The sequence below is a fragment of the Typopeltis vanoorti genome, chromosome 22 (genome assembly GCF_054136105.1).
Source record: "Typopeltis vanoorti isolate ZY-2024b chromosome 22, IOZ_Tvanoo_1.0, whole genome shotgun sequence".
Classification (NCBI taxonomy): Eukaryota; Metazoa; Arthropoda; class Arachnida; order Uropygi; family Thelyphonidae; genus Typopeltis; species Typopeltis vanoorti.
This window is the reverse complement of record NC_143570.1, coordinates 17,724,741-17,747,165: the sequence shown is the minus strand read 5'-3', so window position 1 is coordinate 17,747,165 and position 22,425 is coordinate 17,724,741. Positions and strand designations below refer to the sequence as shown.

The window sequence follows — 22,425 nt, the reverse complement described above, 5'->3', positions numbered from 1 at the left end:
CATAATAGGTTTAATGATCATTTTATCAGAGTATTAATATATTTATAACATTTTTACTGTGATATTTATTGTGATATTGTCGGCATAGTACCAATGTGATGAACAATGGCAGCAAAGACCATGTTGTCTGGTGATTTGAATTTGTGGGATATTATTCAGTGCAGTGTATATGAAATGTATGCATCAAGAAAATTAAAGAATATGTGGAAGGAAATTGAAACTGGAGAGAGAGTATGTATTAAGTGTTTTGAAAGTGAGTGTCTGTTAGGTGATGAAAACGCAACAAATATATTATTATTATTATTACGGGTATCTCCATGGAGTCCGTAGACTCATTGTAGGAGACCCACTCTAACTAATGTTCACATGATAGTTATCACATCTCTCACTCGTTCACTGCCAAACACAACCAGTTTTGGCAACCATTCCACCCAATCAACAAAAAATCAAGTCATAGCACATTTGCAGCAAACCACACTCTTATACAATTTCCAGGGGTAATCCCTTGTACTTTCTCCATTCCTGCCATGTATTAAAATATACATGGTATCATCCTATATAACCTGTATAATAAGTTATATGTTTCAATCATATCCTTCTTTCATTTAATTGGCTGGTATTTGAAGCCCACACACCTTCAACTCTATCCTATTGAAATTGAGTTTTGGTTTCATATTGTGAGTGGTCGTGTAATTTAGAACTCTTGTGAAATTAGTGATTTTTATCTGTTTTGTTGCGATTGTTCATTGGAAAATTAGAGTATCATAGTGTATTAGTGTAAATTTTTGTGTTTTTAGAGTATTAATATATTTATAACATTTTTATTGTGATATTGTCGGCATGGTACCAATGTGATGAACAATGGCAGCAAAGACCATGCTGTCTGGTGATTTGAATTTGTGGGATGTTATTTAGTGCAGTGTATACGAAATGTATGCATCATGAAAATTAAAGAATATGTGGAAGGAAATTGAAACTGGAGAGAGAGTATGTATTAAGTGTTTTGAAAGTGAGTGTCTGTTAGGTGATGAAAACGCAACAAATACTATTATTACAGGTATCTCCAGAGTCAGTAGACTCATCGCGGGAGACCCAAACTAGCAAAATGATATCTGTCATATCTCTTCTTGAATTCGTTTACAGACAAAGAGCTCACAACTAAGTCAGGCAATGAATTCCACTCATTCACCACCCTCCAGGCACAAAACCTTGTTCTGACATCCTTGTTAACCGCACTCTTCTTTAATTTCCAGGGATGACCTCTTGTTCTTCCATCACTATCACACAGCTGAAACATTTCCCCTGCATCAATCCTATAAAAATCTTTTAGTAATTTAAATGTTTCTATCATATCCCCTCTTCTCCACCTATCAACCAATCTATGCAATCCACAAGCTCTCAGTCTGTCAATGTAGGGAGCATTTTTTACATCACTCACCAACTTGGTCACTCTTCACTGAACCCTCTCCACAGCCTCCTCATCTCCAAGGAATCCAGGTGACCAGACCTGAGCATGGTAATCCAAATGTGGAAGTATCAACGCTTTATAAAGGGAATAGTAACCTCTTTATCTCTGGATGTCAGTGTGTTCCTCAACAACCAAGTAATCCTATGTGCAATCTTGGACAGCTTAGCAATATGTCCTCTGAACTTCATCTCCCTATCTACCAACACCCCTAAGTCCCTAGCCTCACTAACACCCCTAAGTCCCTAGCCTCACTAACACCCCTAAGTCCCTAGCCTCACTAACACCCCTAAGTCCCTAGCCTCACTAACACCCCTAAGTCCCTAGCCTCACTAACACCCCTAAGTCCCTAGCCTCACCAACACCCCTAAGTCCCTAGCCTCATCATCTCTTGGAGTACTGTTCCATCGATGTAGTACACAGCTGGTAATCTTTTAATCCCAAAATGCATGACTTTACACTTTTCCACAATGAACTGACATCCATTATCTTTTGCCCATTCTACCAGCTTATTTAAATCATCCTGCAAACTTTCAACATCAGCTTGATTTTTTATTGCGCTACCCAACTTTGCATCATCAGCAAACAACTGAATATCTCCCTGTAAGCCATTTCCTATATCATTTATATACAAATTAAACAACAATGGCCCAAGCACAGAGCCCTGAGACACACCACTGGTCACCTGCCTCATCCTGGACTCGGCTCCTCCATACACCACCTTCTGGTATCTCTCCCTGAGCCATTCTCCTATCCACATCACGAATTTAGTATCCATTCCCATCTGCTCCAATTTGCGTAACAGTGTTCCATGGGGTATCCTGTCAAAAGCCTTAGCAAAATCCAGAAGTACCACTGTGTAGCTAGTTCCTTTGTGCAACTCAGATGTCATTCTATTATGAAAAGTTAATAGATTGCTAAGGCAGGATCTACCTTTAGCAAAACTATGTTGGCTTCTATAGAGTATCATATCCTGATCCACCCATTCTTGAATTTTGTCTTTAACCAACTTTTCCAATACTTTTACCACTACTCCTGAGATGGTGATTGGTCTGTAATTAACTACCGCAGTTTTAGAGTCACCCTTATGCAAAGGAACCACTTTGCCTAACTTCCACTCCCTAGGGACCATACCAGAGTTCAAACTTAAATTAAATATCCAAGTAAGAGGGGTTGACAATTCATTTGCACATTCATGCAACACCCGAGCTGATATTCCATCTAAGCCTACAGCAGTGTTTGCATTTAAATTTTGCAATATATTAAATACCTCTGATTTCTTAGCTTCAATTCTCACATTAGTTATTGCTACAGGCACAGAGATATCCTCACTTGGGTGATAGACTTTTGAAAAGTGATCACTCAGTAACTCGACTATTACATCTGATTTTGTCACCTCAATACCATCAGCACCCACTAAAGTTATCTTTCCAAAGTCATTCTTCCTTTTACTTGCCACATAGCGAAAGAACTCTTTGGGATTAAGTAATAACCGACAATAACACAAAAAATTATGTTAATAATGTCGAACATGCTGCTGCGGAAATAGAGGAGAACAAAATGGATATCAATAGTGCGCTTAAATGTTATCCTTCATAGGACAAAGCATGAAATTAAAAAACTGCAGAAGTGGCAAGAGTTAAGCAGGGCTGAAAAAAGAAAGAAGTAGGCAATCCAAAATAATAATAAAGATCGACCAAACAAGAAAAACAAGTTAAGGAGAAAATTATGTGTGGAGACTCAATGATCAGGGGAGTACTTAATGAAAGTATGACGTTTCCTGGGAGCAAAAATTCACGATATTAGCCACAGCATCCGGATGCAAAAAAGTAAGTTGAAGGAAATGATTGTCTTGGGTAGTACTAATGATTGAGAGGCGAGATGTATTCTTTGAGGGAGGATGCCAAGGAGTTGAAGAGATAAAACTGAAGAGCAACGAGAAGGTGAAAACTGTAAGTCTCCTGCCATGCTATGAGAGAGCTGAATGGAGGTGGAGAGCATTGATAGCCAATGAATCTATATGTAGGTTGTGCAAAAGGAATGATGTAGAATTTGTGGATCTGTGGTCACTATTTGATGGTAAGAAGGATTTATACAATGCAGATGGACTGCATCTGAATGGTTTTGGTGTTAAGTGTCTAGAGAGAGAGCTTTGTTCACGAGTATGCTGACGTGCAAATTCAGGGAAACTTAAGCAATTAGGATGGAAGAAGTGAGTTTGTGTGAAGGCAACCATGAAGCAAGTCTCTCAAGCAAAAAATATTGAATAGTGTAGTCACAATCCAGAAAGTAAAGGTGGGTGGGGGAATAAAGGGATGTTGCCATTTCTATATACTAATGCCAGAAGGAGGAATTTTTGGCATCAGTTAGTGCAACCTCGCCAAAAGTTATAGGCATTAGTGAGACTTGGCTAACAGTAGATGATGTAGTTAGAGGGATTAAAAGTGAAGGATTAATATTTTCAGGGAAGATAGAGAAGACAAAATGGGGGGAGGAGTACTGCTGATGATAGCAGATGAATTGCAACCAAAAAGAATAACAGACATGTGGGAGGGTGGCTGTTCATTTGAAGCAATCTGGTGTGAGATTAAGACCAATTAGACAAAATATACAGTTGGTTGTTGATACAGGCTAGAGAGTTCCACAGATGATCTGGAAGACATGCATCACCAAATTAGTACAATTAGTACAGGTCGAGTGATTATTATGGGGGGACTTCAACTATGGAGATACAGACTGGAAGGAAACAAAATTTATACACCTGCTGAGGGATAATTACTTAAGGCAGCATGTGATGGAAGGGACTAGGAGTCGAGAAGTATTGAACCTATCATAGTATCAGAAGAGCTATCCATAACCAAGATGACAACATTGCCTCCAATTGGTGAAAGTGACCAGGGGATCTTGACTTTGGAGATTGTAAAACATGAGGAATATTCTATTAAGGAGTATTTGTGGAACTACAAGGCAGGTGATTATGACATGCTTAGGAAAACGCTTAAATCTGTGCCATGACATAAAACACCGAAGGGTAAGGATGTTAGTGGTGCATGGGATATAGTTAAGGGTCATCTAGAGGAAGCAGTATTAAATTGTATACCTAGGATAAGGAGTGTTAATCAGATAAGAGTTAGATGAATGAATAATATCATTAAGCACAAGATGTAGAAGAAGAAGAAAATGCTGTAGAAGGTATATAAAGAGAAAGATGACCAGCAAACTCATGAACTACAGTAGCAAGGCTCAGGAAAGAAAGGTAACCAGCATAGCAAGAAAGGCAAAAACAGATTATGAGAAGATTTTAGCTGAACAGGCCAAAGGAAATCCCAAAGAGTTCTTTCGTTATGTGGCAAGTAAGAGGAAAATAACAATGGAAGATTAACCTTAATGAGTGATGATGATGGTCACGAGAAGACAGAAGCAGATAAAATAGTTGATTTACTGAATGACCACTTTGCAAGCATATATCATCCTAGTGAGGTTACTGCTTCAACATATGTGACAGACACTAATGTGGGAACAGAGGCGGATAAATTGGAGGTTCTTAAGATATTGCAGAATCTCAATGTAAATACAGCTGTAGGATTAGATGGGATATCTGCTAGGGTTTTGCAAGAATGTGCAAGGGAAATGGCAATGCCTTTGACTAAGCTGTTTAATTTAAGTCTCAGCTCTGGTAGAGTTCCAAGAGAGTGGAGAGAGAGCAAAATTATTCCTTTGCATAAGGAATAATTCTAAGACTACAGTAGCAAATTATAGACCAATTAGTATCTCAGGCATGGTGGTAAAAGTAGTAGAAAAATTGGTCAAAAAGAGAATTCAAGAATGGGTAGATAAAAATATGATAGTGTCTGAGGGTCAACATGGTTTTGTAAAGGGTCAGTAATGTCTTAGTAATTTATTAACTTTTTATAATAGAATAATAGCTGAATTGGATAAAGAAAATGGCTACACAATGATTTTGCTGGATTTTGCAAAAGCATTTGACAGAATACCACATGGAACACTGCAATGCAAATTAGAAAAAATGGGAATAGATATGACTGTTTAAGTGGATAAGAGGGTGGCTGCTGGACAGATATCAAAATCTGGTATATGGAGGGACAGAATCGAGCCAAAAACAGGTGACTAGCAGTGTGCCACAAAGTTCAGTGCTGGGACAATTGCTGTTTAATTTGTACATAAATGATATAGGAAATAACCTGAAAGGAAATATTCAGTTGTTTGCTGATGATGTGAAATTAGGTAGAGTAATAGTTAATCAAGGCAATGTGGAGAGCTTGCAGGAGGATTTAAATAGGCTGTCAGTATGGGCAAAAGTTAATGGGTATCAGTTTAACGTCGAGAAATGTAAAATTATGTATTTTGGGATAAATAGATTACAAGCTGTGTATCACATTGATGGCACCGTACTCCAGGAAATAGATGGAGCTAGAGATTTAGGGATGGTGATAGACAGATAGTTAAAGTTTACAGGATATATTGCTAAGGTTGCTAAATTAGCCCATAAAATTACTTGGCTAGTGAAGACCACATTAACAAGTAGAAATAAGGAAATTAAGCGGATAAAAATCCTATGTTGTTATATAGCCAGTAAGTGAAACTCAAGATCGAGAACTACAATCTATATGAGTTTCAATGCCGAAAAAACTATCGGCGAAGGCAATTCGAAGTTCTCGATCTTGAGTTTCATTTACTGGCTATATAACAACATAGGATTTTTATCTGCTTAATTTCTATTAAGTTGCCAGAAAACTAGCCGTTTGGCTTTTCATTTTAATCAGAAATAAGGAAGTTGTAATTCCTCTTTATAAGGCCTTGATACGCCCACATCTGGATTACTGTGCTCAAGTCTGGTCCCCTGGGTTTCTTGGGAATGAGGAAGCAGTGAAAAGGATTCAGAGGCAAGTGACCAAGATAGTGAGTATCTTGGTCACTTGCCTGTGGAATGTTCCCTATGAGGATAGATTGAAGGTGTGTGGATTGCAGAAGTTGGTTGATAGGAGAAAAAGGGGATATGATAGAAACATTTAAGTTGCTTAAAGGATATTATAGGATAGATGCAGGGGAAATGTTTCAGCACTTGGCTAGAGGAACCAGAACAAGGGAGTCATCCCTGGAAGTTGAATAAAGATGTGGTCAGTATGGGTGTGAGGACTATATTTTTTGCTTGGAGAGTGGTTAATGAATGGAATGGGTTGTCAGAGTCAGTTGTGAGTGCTTTGTGTGTTAATGGGTTCAAAGAGAGTTATGATAGATTGGTCTCCCACACTGAGTCTTTGGAGCCCATGCAGGTGTCCGTATAATAATAATAATCCTCAGTGATCACTTGGCTCTGGATCTTGTCCACCAGTTCCTCATCCCTATGGAATCAAAGACACCAGATCTGTATGAAAAGTAGCCCGAATGTGGTCTTATTAAAGTCTTATAAAGGAAGCAATATCCTTCCTATCAATGCTTGTCAGCGTGTTCTCCAACATCCACATAATATCTGATATGCTGTTTTGAACACCTTTGCAATACACCCTCTAAACTTCTACTACCTGTCAATCACTGCCATATCCCTGGCCTCATCAATTTCCTACAGTTTGCATTCATCAATGTAGTGCATAGCTCATGATCTCTTTATCCCAAACCTTACACTTGGTCACATTAAACTGGTAGCCATTATTCTTTGCCCATACAGCCAGTCTATTTAAGCCATCCTTCAAAATCTCTACATCATCTTCATTGACTAACTCTTCCTAGCTGAGCATCATCATCAAACTGAATATTTCCCCATAAATCATTTTCTATATTGCTAATGTACTAATTAAACAGCAGCAGACCAAGTACCGAGTCCAGTGGTATACCACCAGTCACCAGGCTTGTCTGCTCCAAATAGGCATCTGTTCATCAGCCATCCTCTTATCCAAATAATCAGTTTTATATCAGTCATTAGTTTGTTCCAATTTATTTATGCAACAGGGTTCCTTGTGGTATCCTGTCAAATGCCTTTGCAAAGTCCAGCAGTATCAACGTGTAGTAATTTCGAAACTTTATCCAACTGAACTGTCACTTTATTATAAAAAGTAAGCAAATTACTAAGGCAAGACAAGACCTATACTTCACAAAACAATACTCAATCCTATAAAGTATATTTCTTTCCAGCCAGTCCCAAGTTTTGTCTTTTTTACCAACTTCTCCAACAATTTACTCACCACTTGAGATAATAATTGGCCTATAATCTGCTACCTGTCTTGAAGTTGAAGTCTCCCTTATGCAATGGAACCTTTCTGCCCTCTTTCTAGAGTTCTTTTTCTGACTTTTTCTGACTCAGGCTTAAATTAAACAGCTCAGTTACAAGAATTGGAAATTCTCTTGCTCATCTCATTACACACAGGCTGATATCCCATCAATCGAATGGCTGTATTTACATTAAGGTTATGTAATATCCTAAGCACCTCCAATTCATATTTTATTTTCACAACAGGCACTACAGTATCTCCACCTGGATTGCATTCTTTTGCAAAATTATCACTCAGTAATAACTATGTCACTTGATTCTGATACCTCCCTACCATCAGCACTCTTTAAAGTCATCTCTCTTTAGTCATTCTTTCTTTTAGTTACCACATAGTTAAAGAACTCTGGGATTTCTTTTGGCCATATCAGCTAGCTTCCTCTGATGATTAGCCCTCGTCTTACCATACAGTTCATCCTTCAGTACATCCTTCACGCCCAAGCTTGTAATACTCATTGGCTTTTTGTTCACCATTTTCTTTATATTTCTTTCACAAAATTTTCTTTTCTTTTTTTTACAACTCCTTCTTATTGATGTTGCTCACCCAGCAAATTCCTACCTGATTTATCCTCCTGAGACTCTGGACATGCAGTCTCATATTCCTTTCTTCAAGCATCAATACTTCATTACCATCTTTGTCTTTTTTCATTACCAGTCTTTGCTGGAGCAGATAAAAGATGCCAATTTCTTATGTAGTCTGTAACTGGTTGTAAGGTTATATTTCCTTAGAATTTTTGTTAATTTTTCGGATGTTCCCTGGATATATGGAAAAGTGATAGGTTTTGAGTAATCCTTGCTTTGAAGGGGAGGAGGGAGTTGCAGTTACGTGGTTTTATTATTTTTTGGGGGTTGCAGCCATTGGCTAAGAAAGTGTTAAAGATATGGTCAAGTTCAGTAGTTAGGGCACTGTTATACGAACAGATTAACTTTGCCCTCTTATATAGGGTTTTTATAATCTCATATTGTTGGGTGGGGTGGGGGGGATGACTGCATCTATATGTATGTATGTGTAGATTTCCTGTAAACGGAGAATGCCAGGAGTGATTCATCAGGCTCGTGTGTATGTGTGATCAGAGTATCTAGGAATGGGAGACTATTGTAGTTTTCCTTTTCCAAGGTAAAACTGGATCCTGGGGTATTGACTGTTTGGAAGGTAATGGCACATAAACAAAACATGCCATTACCTCCCATTGTGGATGCCACCGATTTACCCATGTACAATTAGCGAAACATTTAGCCAAATGTTTTGAAAACAAATTTGTAGCAAAAACTACAAATTAGTTTTTGCTAATTTGTAGTTTTATACAAATTAAAACAACAAACTGATATTTTATTACTTTTAAGGCTATCATAGCTTGTTTTTGTTTAGGAGTGTCCCTTATTTTAAATATATTGGCTTTTTTAATCAAGAAAATTTTTAGGGCATTATAAGTGTATTTAAAAGGAAAATATAGCAGAATAATTGAGAAAGAAAATTTTGTACATACCTTGTTTAGATGCTAGGATAACTTCATTCTCCATATTTCTGCTGTTAGGCTGTTAAAGGGGGTGGGAAACGTGAGGGAGTGTTTGACGCAGGTGGGAAGAATAATTTTGAAAACCCGGGTTTTTCTAAAATAATATATACACATATATATATATATATATATTATACTTAAGGGCACTTCTTTGGGAAAGGGTTTTATGGGAAAACTTGGGGGGGGGGGAGCATTAACGGGGTGCAAGCCGTTTCGGTAGTGTGACCATCATCAGAACATTTTCGGGATGAGTGTAGGGCTATGCCATTACCGTATGTTGTATCTGCCAAAAAAGGGCATTTGTTGTCACTTATTGGTCGGAAGCGTGACCTGATTTGTAAATTGTGGAACTTCCAACATTCAAAAATTAGGTAGGGTTGGTGGATGTTGATCGAGTTTTCGTCACATTTTATGGCTACTGTTTCGGATATTTTAAGCATTATTTCGTTGTCTTGTTTGTCTATTATTATGGCCTTGTCGATATGCGGGGGATATGTTTCAGTTCAAGGGCGTGAGACGCTATTTCTGTCTTCCCTGTACTCTGTATTCTATTTTTTTTTTTGATGTTGCGTTGTTTTTTAGTGTTTAAATGTTCCGAAATAGGGATGTTTCAGTCCTGGAGGGGTTCTTGTAGTCTAGTGCATAAAGACCTAATGGTAGAGCCTGTGTAGGTGATGTCAAATTTTTTTGGTAAGGAAATTTGTAGACTACGTTGTGGTGTTCAAATATTTCTTTGTGTGTGAGCGATTTAGTGGATTTTAGGAGAGTTGCTAATTTTTGGTTCGTGGTGAATACTAGTTTATAGCCCGTGTGTTTGAAAACGTATTTGTAGGCTCTGTATGTGTTTTGGATGTATGGCAGTTTGATGACCATACCTGTTGGGAAGTCAGTTTTGGTTGTATTTTTTGTATTTTGGAAGTCAGTTATGATGGGTTTTTGCCATTCTGTTTGTGTTATTTATTAGTTGTGTGGGATAGTTGCGATTTTTAAAAATCCATGTTAAGATAATTATGGTTGGTTGAGAATTTGTAAGCGTTTAGAAATTGTGATAGGATGACTGATTTTTTTTAATGGAATATGGGTGGTAATGAACTGAAATGGAGGTAGTTTCTGATATGTGTGGGTTTGTGGTATATTTTTGTGGTTATTTTGTTGTTAGTTCTGATTAGTGTCAGATTTAAGAAATTCATGGATTTGTTCTGTTCAGTTTCCATGGTGAAGTTTAGTCTGTTACTGTAATTGTTGAGGGATGTTTGTAAGGTGGTGGTGTGTGTGGGTTTACCAATGCATAGAATATCGTCCACGTATCTGCCATAAAAGATGATGCGGGGGGGGAGTAGGAGTGATTCTATGTATGCCAGGAATAATTCCGCTAGATGTCCACTGATGTTTTGGCCCATAGGGAGGCCGAAAATTTGAACGTATATGTTGTTGTTGAACTTAAAGAAGTTGGCTGATATTGTGAGTTTGATCAGGTTAATGATGTCATTAGGTGTTAATTTTGTGCATGTGTGCAGGGTGTGGTCTTCTGTGAGTAGTGTGTACGATGTCGAATGTTCTGGGGACATCCATGTTAGTGTATAATGAAGTTGCATTCAATGAGGTGAGGACATCATCTCAGGATGAAGTAATGTTATTTATTTTCTGGAAAAGGCTGTCCGTATTTTTAATCATTGAGTTAGACGTTGACAACAAATTTTGGTAAGGTTGCTGTGGTGGTGTTCTTGTAGGAGACTATTGGCCATATCGGTTAACCGTCTTTGTGGGTTTTGATGTTCCCGAACATATAAGGGGTGCGTGTGGTGCAGGGGATTGTGTTTTTCATTGTGGTTTTGTCAATCTTGTTTTGACTTTTTAAGGTGTTTAGGGTGCTGTTGATTTGTTTTATGAGGTCGGGGATGGGATCATTTTGAATTTTTTGGTAGGTGTGTTGGTCGTTTAAGACGACCGTTATTTTGTTGTGGTAATCGGTTTTGTTGATGATGACTACAGTATCCCTTTGTCTGCTTTAGTGATCATCATATCTGGGTTCATTCTTAAAGATAATAAGGCTTTTTGTAAGTAGGGAGTAATGTTGGGTTTCACTATTATTTTGCTATTGATAATGTTGTTTATTTTCTGGAATATAGTATCTCTGTTTGGGTCATTTTCAAGTTTCGCTTGGACTTCAATAATGATGTCTTTTCTCAGTGTGTATTTTGGGGATAAAGCAAAGTTAAGTCCTTTGTGCAAGATGGTGATTTCGTCAGGTGTGAGAGTGTGATGTGATAGATTTATGGAGTTGTCTTGTGTGGGTCACGAGGCGGTGATGTCTGAAGGAATGGGAGCTGTACATAATGTGTATTGGGTGCCTGTTAAGGCCAACCATTTTTTTGCGTGTCAGGCTTCTATTAACTGCGTGTAGTTGTTTATGTGTGTTTGGGTACTTTCAGAAAAAACAGCCCATTCCTTTGGGTCAATAAAGTTTTCAATCTGCGTTTTGTATTGTGAATGTATGAATATGCTTGATTTTTCTTTTTGAACCTGTCATGTATGGCCTGTTTGATGAGTGAGCATGATGCCCGGCAGCAGATTTTTTGTTTCAGGGAATGGAGCAATTTCCGTGCACATTTGCAAAATTTGGTGTGACGTTGTGATGGAGGCAATTTTTAAGGAATGTTGTGTGTATTTTTTGTGTGGTGTATGTTAGGATGGTTTTCTGGTAGGTTTCTTTTGTGAAAATAATACATTCATTGAATGTATGACATGAGCCCATGGCATACCCTTGTGTTTGGTGGGTGTGCTAAACCGATCTTATTTTAAGGCGTTTATTGTGATGGAGGGGGGGGGCAGAAAGGGGGGTTTATTTGAGTAGAGAGCCAATGGATGCAGAGTTGTATGGTTACAAAACACAAATTAAATATTGGTATTATTTCTGGGAAAATTCCCATGTCACTCCTCTTGAAACTATTACTTTTATGGCTATTATAGCCTGTTTATGTTTAGGAGTGTTCCTTATTTTAAATACACTGGCTTTTTTTACTCAAGAAAAATTTTAGGGCATTATAATATTTTTAAGGATCATAGTATTTTAAAGGAAAATATAGCAGAATAATTGAGGAAGAAAATTTTGTACATGCCTTGTTTAGATGCTATGATGATTTCATTCTCCATATTTCTGCTGTTAGGCTGTTAAAGGGGGAGGGACATGGGGGAGTGTTTGACACAAGGTGGGAAGAATAATTTTGAAAACCCAAGTTTTCTAACACTAAAAAACAACACTACATCAAAAAGAAAAATAGAATACAGAGTACAGGGAAGACAGAAATAGCAGCTCACGCCCTTGAATTGAAACATGTCCCGCAAATCGACAAGGCCATAATAATAAACAAGACAACGAAACAATGCTTAGAATATCCGAAACAATAGCCATAAAATGTGATGAAAACTCAATCAATGTCCACCAACCCTACCTAATTTCCGAATGTTGGAAGCTCCACAATTTACAAATCAGGTCATGCCTCTGACCAATAAGCGACAATAAATGCCCTTTTTTGGCAGATACAACATATGGTCATGGCATAGCCTTACACTCATCCCGAAAATGTTCTGATGATGGTCACACTACTGAAACGCTCGCACCTCGTTAACGCTGTCCCCCACCTCAGTTTTCCCATAAAACTCTTCCCCTTCCGCAAAGCGCCCTTACGTATAATAATAATATATATATATATATATATATGTATGTATTATTTTAGAAAAAACCCAGGTTTTCAAAATTATTCTTCCCGCCTGGAGTCAAACACCCCCCCAAGTTCCCCCCTCCCTTTAACAGCCTAACAGCAGAAATATGAAGAATGAAGTCATCCTAGCATATAAACAAAGTATGTACAAAATGTTCTTCCTTAATTATTCTGCTATATTTTCCTTTAAAATACACTTATAATGCCCTAAAAATTTTCTTGAGGTAAAAAAGCCAATGTATTTAAAATAAGGGACACTCCTAAACAAAAACAGTCTATGATAGCCGTGAAAGTAATAGTTTCAAGAGGAGCAACATGGGAATTTTTCCAGAAATAATACCAATACTGATATTTTATATTTAACTCATTTTAATTATTTTCAGCCCAAATGGCACATAAAGAAAATGTGCCATTTCCTCCCATTGTGGATGCCACTGATTTACCCATGTACAATTACTGTACTTCATTTTTTTTTTTCTCAGAAGCTGCAATTTGGACAACACAAGCAGTTTTGATTTAGAAGCACTCTCCTTTTCATCAGATAAACTTTCTTCAGCATGAGACCTTGAAAGACAGTCTCTCAATAAATTTTTAATTCCTGCAATATAGCTAACTTTAATATCATTGTATTTCCATGACCCATCTAATTATTCCTTGATTTTCATCTTTTATGTTATAGAAAGCATAATAGCTTATGATCACTCCTAATCTGATCTCAATGTCTTGATCATATAAAAGATATTAAAGATATTTAAGCTTCCTTAAATATCTTTAATATGGTGACATAAATATTAAAGATATTTATGTCACCATAGCCTCCTTTTTAATGCCTGGGATTTTGTGGAACCCAATCAAAGGACTTTTACATGTCAATAAATACTTGGTGGAGGATCTCTATGTTATTTTTGCGCCTTTCTAGTAAATTTCTGATTACATATATGGAATCAATTGACTTTCCTGAGACAATCCACACTGATTTTTAGTGACATTTGTTAGCTCCTGAAACCTCTGATTAAATATTTGCTCGCATATTTTGAATATTTGAAAGATGAGTTTTATTCTTCTATAATTCTCACAGAGTCACACATCTCCTTTATTTAAAAGAAAAACATCAGATAGCTTTTCCTTCATTCATCTGACATCCTCTTTGCAAGGATCCTGTTGAAAAGATTTGTCAGGAAGGTCATACCTACCGCAACCAGCCTTTTCCACAATTCATGTGGCTTTGTTGTTTGTCATTTTGTCAATTGCTCTTTTTACTTCTAATTCAGTGATATCTAGCACAGGACCTTCTGTTGTTTGTAAGTAAGGCAAGACTTTGCTAGGGCAGGTTTCATTTAGCAGGTATTGGTAATACTCCTTCTGTCTCTGTCTTATGTCCTTGCTCTTTGTCAGTAACATCCCCTATTCATTCTTATGTATATGACTGCCTTGATGTCTTTTGAACAATGATGGTTTTGTTTTGTGATTGTGAAGATTTCCTTATCATTTTTGGCCATTTCAAGTCATGCATAAAGATCATCTGCACCACTAGCTTTTGCTTGTACTATGGTTCTTCTGCATCCTTCTTTGCTGCCTGATATACAATGCAGTTTTCTTTAGTTTTAATTCACTGCATTGTTTGAAAAGGAGTTTCTTATTATGAAGCTTGTCCTTTACTTCTTCCTTCCACCACATGGTTTCCTTGTTGCTGTTTATATGCCCCTTCAATATGCCTAAATGGTGTGCAGCCTGTTTAGTGCAGTATCATTGGAAGTCGTCCTATATTTTATTCGCCAAGCTTCTAAGTCCCTCTTAATGCAGGTAATCAACATGATCTTCACACAAGTTTTGTCCCTCTTGCTGGTCACGTTTATGCTATCAAATTATAAAGATCTTTACTCTATGAATCATCACTGGGTTTGGCATCAAAAGCTCTGCTACCAGAAGTCTGCATTGCATGGTAAGCAGTCACTTACATTACAACTTTTTCATACAATAAGGTGTTACATAGGTTTGTGAAGAAGGTGTTAATAACTGCTAAATCATACATTGAAGCAAAGTGCAGTATGTCTTCACCCTCTGGGCTTGTAGACCACAACCTTTGTTACCGTGAACTCTGGTAGGTTTCACTTAGCATAGTTGAAATCACCTGTATATTTGCAGGCAGTAATCAGCATCATTCCAGAAAGACTGGTTGTCTAAGTCACTACAACCAGTTTGTGGGGCAAAAGCAGAGATAATGTTTGTGCATGGTTGCTTATCGAGTACTAATTTAACAGTGATTATAAGATCACTTATTCCTAACTTCCATATATGCCCCTAAAGCTCAATGTCAATCACCACACCAACTCCATTACAGTTTGCCACATTGCTGTGGTAGATATGTTTGTATCCATTTCCAATATTTTTTGATTTTGCCCCTTCTATTTCATCTCTTGAATACAACAGATGTTGATGCATCTTTGATTTAAACTGCATTTGATTATTGTGTCCACATTCCAGTTTGCTAACAGCATTTTTATTATCTGGCAGTTGGCGTGATTGACCTGTCACTTTGAGGATACACCAGTATTTCTTGCATTTCTGTCATTTTTGTAACTTATGGAGAATGCTGATGCTCGTAGCATTTTTATTTTATTTTATTTTATTTGCCCATTTCACTGCACTTTTCATGACTAGGATTGTTAGCTAATGGCTTTAGTTTTCCAGCCAACTGTCATCTGACATTAAAGCAGTAACAAATGCTCACTGCAGTTTAGGAATGCCACCAAAGAAATCAGTGCAAAAGTTACCATTTTACAGGCAGTACAATTTGTTGAGATAGTTGAATAAGCAGCAAAACAATTCAAAACTGCTTTGCTCATTGTGCTTTTAAGAATTCAGACCAGGAAAAGACAGATACGACTGATAATAATTGCTATTATTCAGAGAGACCTCCAGTGAGTCAGTAGCTCATCAAGGGTGGTCATACTATTCACACCAGCTGTCATATCTGTTCTTGAATTCATTCATGCTACTTGAACACACAACATCCAGTGGCAATCCATTGTAATCAAACACCACTCTATGGAAAAAAAAATCTAGCCTTCAACCCCTTCTTGAGAGCATTCATTCTCAACTTCCATGGATGCCCTCTCGTCCTTTCCCCGCCTTCCATAAAATGAAAAATTCCATCTATTGAGATTCTGCATAACCCTTTCAGAAGTTTGTAAGTCTCAATCATATCATCCCCTCTTTCTCCTGTTGGCTAGTGTCTGCAGCAAGATATAATTTTTTGCAACTCTAATTTACACTCTCTCCACAGAATCGCCACAGAAAACAGGACACCAGACCTGTGCACAATGGTTCAAGTGAGGTCTTAAGGCATTGTAAAGAGGCAAAATGACTTCCTTATCTTTACACAACAAGGTTCGCTTCTGCATTGCCATTATTCTGTGAGTTCAACTTCCTGTCTACTAAAACTCCAAGATCCTTAGCCTCACCAGTTTCTTCAAGCATAAGCCCACCAATATAATACGACATTGAATATCTAATCACACCGAAGTGCATGACCTTATATTTATTAACAATTGAAATGAAAGTCATTTTCACATGCCCACAATTCCAGCCTATTCAAATCATTCTGCAAGTATGCATATCAGCAGCACTCCTGATTACCCTACCTATCTTTGCATCATCAGCAAATAGCTATATGTTGGATGTCAAATCCTTCCCAATGTCATTAATGTACAGATTAAATATCAATGGACCAAGGACTGATCCTGAGGGCACACCACTGGTAACATTGAAACTTGTGGATTCACACTTCCCATATAAAACTTTTTGATATCTGTCAGACAGCCATCCTCTTATCCATGCCAATAGTTTATAATCCAATCCCATATTCTCCAATTTATGTAAAGGTATTCCATGCAGTATTCTGTCAAAAGTCAGCAAAATCCCAAAGTATTATGCCATATCCATTCTCCTTGTGTAACTAAGTGATAACATTATAGACTGTGAGCAAGTTCCTAAAACATGACCTTCTCTTAGTAAACTCATGCTGTTCGTTGCTAAGTAGAGATTCTCTGTCAATCCATTTCTGAATTCGAGCCCTAACCAACTTTTCGAAAAATCTTCACCACTACACTCGAAATGTTGATTAGCTGATAGCTGGATACATCAGTCTTTGTACCACCCTTGTGCAATGAGATTACCATACATTCTTTCCACTCCTGTGGAATCTTCCCTGTTCTGAGACTCAAATTCTACACCTGGTCAAGGGAATAGCCAATTCAGTTGAACACTCTTTTAGCATCCGTGATGATATCCCGTCAGTTCCTATTTCAGAATTTTTATTCAGTTTGTGCAACAGCTCTCCAGAAACACTACAAAGAGTTTTTATGCATTGACAACAGCCTTCAATGTTAAAATGAAGATGAAGATTGTGAGAATGCAATTGTTGAACAAATTGCAACAAAACATCTAAAGTTCCAGAAGACAAAGAAAGCAATGAGGATAATGCACCTGAACAAATGACTAATCAGCAAGCCAGGAAATAATAATAATAATTTATTGCTGAATTATGACACTACTTTATGCTATGCAAGAAGGCAGCCTTTATCTGAATTAGATACCTATACTGATTTTGTTCAGTTGCCGTCTAGAAAGGGAACATGCCAAGAAATTTATTTGCACTCAATAAATTTCTTCAGAATAATTGTTAGGGAAAATATGCTTCTTTGATAGATACCTATGTATAATTAACATCTTTAGGGATATTAACACATGTGTGCATGTTTATTTATTTTAAAAATAAAAACATGGTTAACAAAGGTATACTGAAAGTTTGTTTATTTTTAAACATTTTTTACTTCGTGATATAGCTTTTTCCATAAAATGTTGCATAATTGGGGCAGCCACTTATTGGGACAAAGTGTTCTAGCCCCAGTTAACCCAAATCCACTGTGTGTGTGTATATATATATATATATATATATATATATATATATATATATATATATATATATAATACTAGGGGGGCTATGCTCCCTGTCACCTAAGGCACCCCCCCCCCATGTTCCAGACTGGTAGGCCAGTTCTCCTTGAATTCTGATGACTTGAATTTTGAAGATTTGACACTCAGGATAGCCCCTGAATGTCGAGTCTTCAAAAGGGGGGCTCTGGCACCTACGATGCTCCCCCCCCCACGAGTTCCAGACTGGTAGGCCAGTTCTCCTTGAATTCTGATGATTCGAATTTTGAAGACTAGAAAGAGACGCCCAAACACCAGAGTTCTGGACTGGTAGGCCAGTTCTCCTTGAATTCTGATGACTCAAAACGGAGGTTCCAGTCCCCCCCCCCGGCGCCTAAGGTTAGATATAGAGGAAAAAGTAATGTAAAAAGAATCAGATGATAAAGGTGACATGAAAACTGAAGATAAGGATATTCTAGATGATTGGAGTAATTACTTCGAAAGATTCCAAAATGAGTAGAACTTTCAAATTATCCATCTATAAAAAGGGCAATAAAACTGAATGTGAGAATTAGAGGTATTTCCCTATTGAGTGTTCCTGGTAAGATTTATGCAAGTATACTAGAGAAATGCTAAGAACAATTGTGGAAGAGAAGCTTGGTGAACAAGTTGGATTCAGGCCAAATAGAGGTTGTCAGAATCAGATTTTCACTTTAAGACAATGAGAAATCTTGGGAATATAACAGGGATTTGTATTTCAGTTTTGCTGATCTGGAAAATGCATATGACATAGTAACAAGAGGAAAGAAAGCTCTTCAAAACACTACAGTTATATAGTGTAAATGGGACATTATAATGAGCAATACATAGTCGCTATTTAAGCTGTAAGTCAGCAGTTAGAATTCAAGGAAATACAGGAAGATAGTTTTGGTGTTAAATCTGGTGTCAGACAAGGATGTACTTTATCCCCTCTGTTATTCATTATCTATATGGATCACATTATGAAGGAAAGTGGTATTACACCTGATATAAAAATCTGAGATGTTAATCACAGCTCTTTGCTTTATGCAGATGATGTTATACTTCTAAATAAATCCACTATAAGTCTGCAAGATTCCCTGACCAAATTAAATAACTGTTGGAATAAATTTGATATGAAAATCAGCATGAAAAAGACAAAGAAAATACACAGAAATATTGAAAACCTCAATTGTATCCTGAATGGTGAACTTTATAGAACAAGTGAAACATTTCAGCTATTTTTTAGTGAAGATGGCAAATTGAATATGGAAATAGACATCAGAATTAGTAAAGTTGGTGTGGCAGGAAGTTAGCTGAATATATGAAATAAGAATGAAATTAGTCAAAACACTAAATTAGCTGTTGTATACAAGACAGTGTTTAAACCAATTTTAACTTATGAATCTGAGAGCTGGGTTAGAAATAAAACACCTGATCAAAGGCTGGTGAAATCTGATATGAGAGTTCTGAGAAAGATTAGTGGAGTCAATAGACGGCATCAATAACATTAACATCTTAAAAATGTGAATATTAAGAAAGAATCTGCCATTGTTAGCATTCAGGAATGTGTCAGTAGAGCTAATCTCAGGTGGTACTATCACTTAAACAGAATGGGAGAGAAAGATTAGTAAACGAGTGTTCTTTGCCAGGTTGGCAGGAAAAAAAGATCCAGAGGAAGACCAAGATATAGATGAATTGATACAGTAAAAAGTGCCTTAAGACAGAAATATAAGATCTGATAAAGTTGGAGTCTTGACAGGTAACAGATTAATTTGGAGTAAAATTATTGATTGGAAGTTAGTAATGGCATAATTTTTTCATGTAGTACTATCATATTATTCTATACACTTCCTGAGGGTACATATCAGGAATCTGATGATGGCAATGAATTACAGCTGAGTTTAACATACTTTAAATATTCAAATGATTCCATAAAAGCAGATTCAAATTATTCTATGAAACAAAGGCAGAATACAGACTTGTAGAAATAAAATTTAGAAAAATCTCTTCCATAAACTAGTGACATATTTTTAATAGATTATGATTAATTATTTATTTTTTTGTTTTTTCAATTCTAAAAGTTTGCATGTTATTCTGATAAGAGATACACTGAATGCCATATTCTGAGAGTTATGTCATTTGAACTATTGCTCTTGAAAAATTTATCATTTGATAAACTGATTTCAAAAAATATTTTGACAGTTTATCTGCAAGAGTTGCATAAGGAACATAATTCTTGGATTTGATCACTGCATTAGAGAGAATGTTACCATGAATGAAGTGTGTTCAATCTGCTCCCGGCTGGTAATGATCATCTGAGTGGCTGCCTACCATATAAGATGAACTGTAAGGAAAGCATATATGCAGAAATGCCAAACAGGTGACTGCAGAAAGCTAAATAGCGGCTTTCTTTGATCAACAGCAGAGAATGGGAATTAAGTACAAAGGAGATTAATGCTCCTTTGACACTGGTTAAAAAAATTTAAAGTAAAGGGTGTCCCAAAATTCATGCAAGATTTAAATTTAGCGCCATTTGTGCGGTAAAGTGTTGCCGATGAGAAAAAAAGACAGCATGACAGCTGACAGTCCAGGGTTATTAAAAATGGAGCGCTACATGAAAGAACAATGCATTTTCATTGTTGAGAAATATTTTAAAAATAATGAAGGTTTGGCAGCTACAGTTTGCAATTTTTGTACAAAATATGGTCGGAATAGTGATTTAACTTCATCAACTGTGAAAAGATTAATTAAAAAATTCAAGGAAACTGGATCAATTAGTGATCTTATACACTCTGGCCGTCATTCAACAGAAAACATCGAAGCAGTTCGTGAGAATGTTGCTGAGAGTCCAGGAACATCAATTCGGCACCGTGGTCTTGAATTGGGCATTTCGAGAAGCTCTCTACAGTGTATTCTCACGAAAGATTTGCATCTTTATGCTTACAAAGTTCAATTGACTCAAGAACTGAAGCCTACTGACCACATACAGCGAAGAGAGTTCATTGAATGGATTATGGAACAACAACAAGTGGATGCTTATTTTTTGAACAAATCATCTTCAGCGATGAGGCTCATTTTCATCTTGATGGCTTCGTTAATCGACAAAATTGTCGCATTTGGGGTTCAGAAAATCCACGAGTGATTGTTGAGAAACAAATGCATCCACAATGTGTCACTGTTTGGTGCGGATTTTGGGCTGGAGGCATCATTGGTCCATTCTTCTTCGAAACAAGGCAGTGCCACATGCCATAGAGCCTGAGAAACAATTCAATTACTGCACGAGTCATTTCCTGGTCGTGTAATTTCCTGTTTTGGTGATCAGAATTGGCCACCCAGATCATGTGACTTAACGCTGTTGGACTTTTTTCTTTGGGATTTTTTGAAGTATAAGGTTTATGCCAACAAGCCCATGACTATCCACGCCTTGAAGGAGGAAATTGAGCGCTGTATCAACGAAATTCAGCCACATTTATGCAAAACGGTCATGGAAAATTTCGACAAAAGAGTGCGTATGTGCCAGCAAAGCTGTGGAGGCCATTTACCCGATATGCTATTCCATGCATAACCCTATACTGTATACTTTATGAATCAATAAGAAATTACAATTTTTAATTAAAAACCTGTGTTTTCTATCAAAATTACTTCTTGCATGAATTATGGGACACCCTGTAGAAGAGCTGAATGTATTTATTCAAACGTTAGGAAGTTAAACAGTGGAAATGTAAAATGAATGGTGAGATTAAGAAGACAATTAGGTACAGGGTTTATGGAGAAAAGATAACTTGGGATGGAAGATGGAAGTTATATCAGGAATATAAATTTATTTCCTAAGGTGATAACACTATTTCTACATCAAGCATTAGTTTTTCCTAGTTCATTTTTAAGTCTGCTATCCCAAATTCTACACAAAATGACAGCAAATTTGTCGATAAAAAAAAGTATGCCTATTTAGTTGGACTTACGGATTCAATTTCTTTTTCTAAACGAAAAATCTCTTCCTGTAATAGGTGAAGTGTTCCCGTTTTTCCACGATGTCGCGCAAATGCTGCAGCACAGGCACAATGTATACTATTAATCCAGTTTTCCAGTTCTACTTGGCATGGAGCCTAAAAATCAAAGCATAATATTTAAATCCATTATTAGAATATAAGAAATCAAAATATACTACATATATATTTTTACATAAGCATGGGTGAACTAACTTTCAAATGCTAGGAAGTTAAACAGCAGAATTGTAAAATGAATGGTGAGATTAAGAAGACAATTAGGAACAAGGTTTATGGAGGAAAGTTAATTTAAACAGAAGTTATATGAGAAATATAAATTTATTTCCTAATGCTTTAATTTCAGACTTTTTTGTGTGTGCTATTCTAACAGAAATATACTCTAAAATAAACAGAAGTCAATTGTGATTCAAAGGGATGAGACTCTGTCATTTTACCCTTCCCCTTGTTCTAACATATAAAAATTTCCTTGTGTCAA

The 22,425-nt window shown here is 36.8% G+C and overlaps 1 protein-coding gene across 6 annotated transcripts in view; it reads right to left on the bottom strand.

Annotated features, from left to right (window-relative positions):
* The window catches only part of LOC150094189 (protein still life, isoform SIF type 1-like), an 881,056-nt gene that overhangs the window by 491,531 nt on the left and 367,100 nt on the right, over nt 1-22,425 (bottom strand). For all 6 annotated transcript variants that reach the window (XM_090412285.1, XM_090412284.1, XM_090412288.1 and 3 more), the window contains exon 10: nt 21,906-22,049. In XM_090412285.1, coding sequence (XP_090268411.1) covers nt 21,906-22,049 — 144 coding nt within the window. The remainder of the gene's footprint in view (nt 1-21,905; nt 22,050-22,425) is intronic.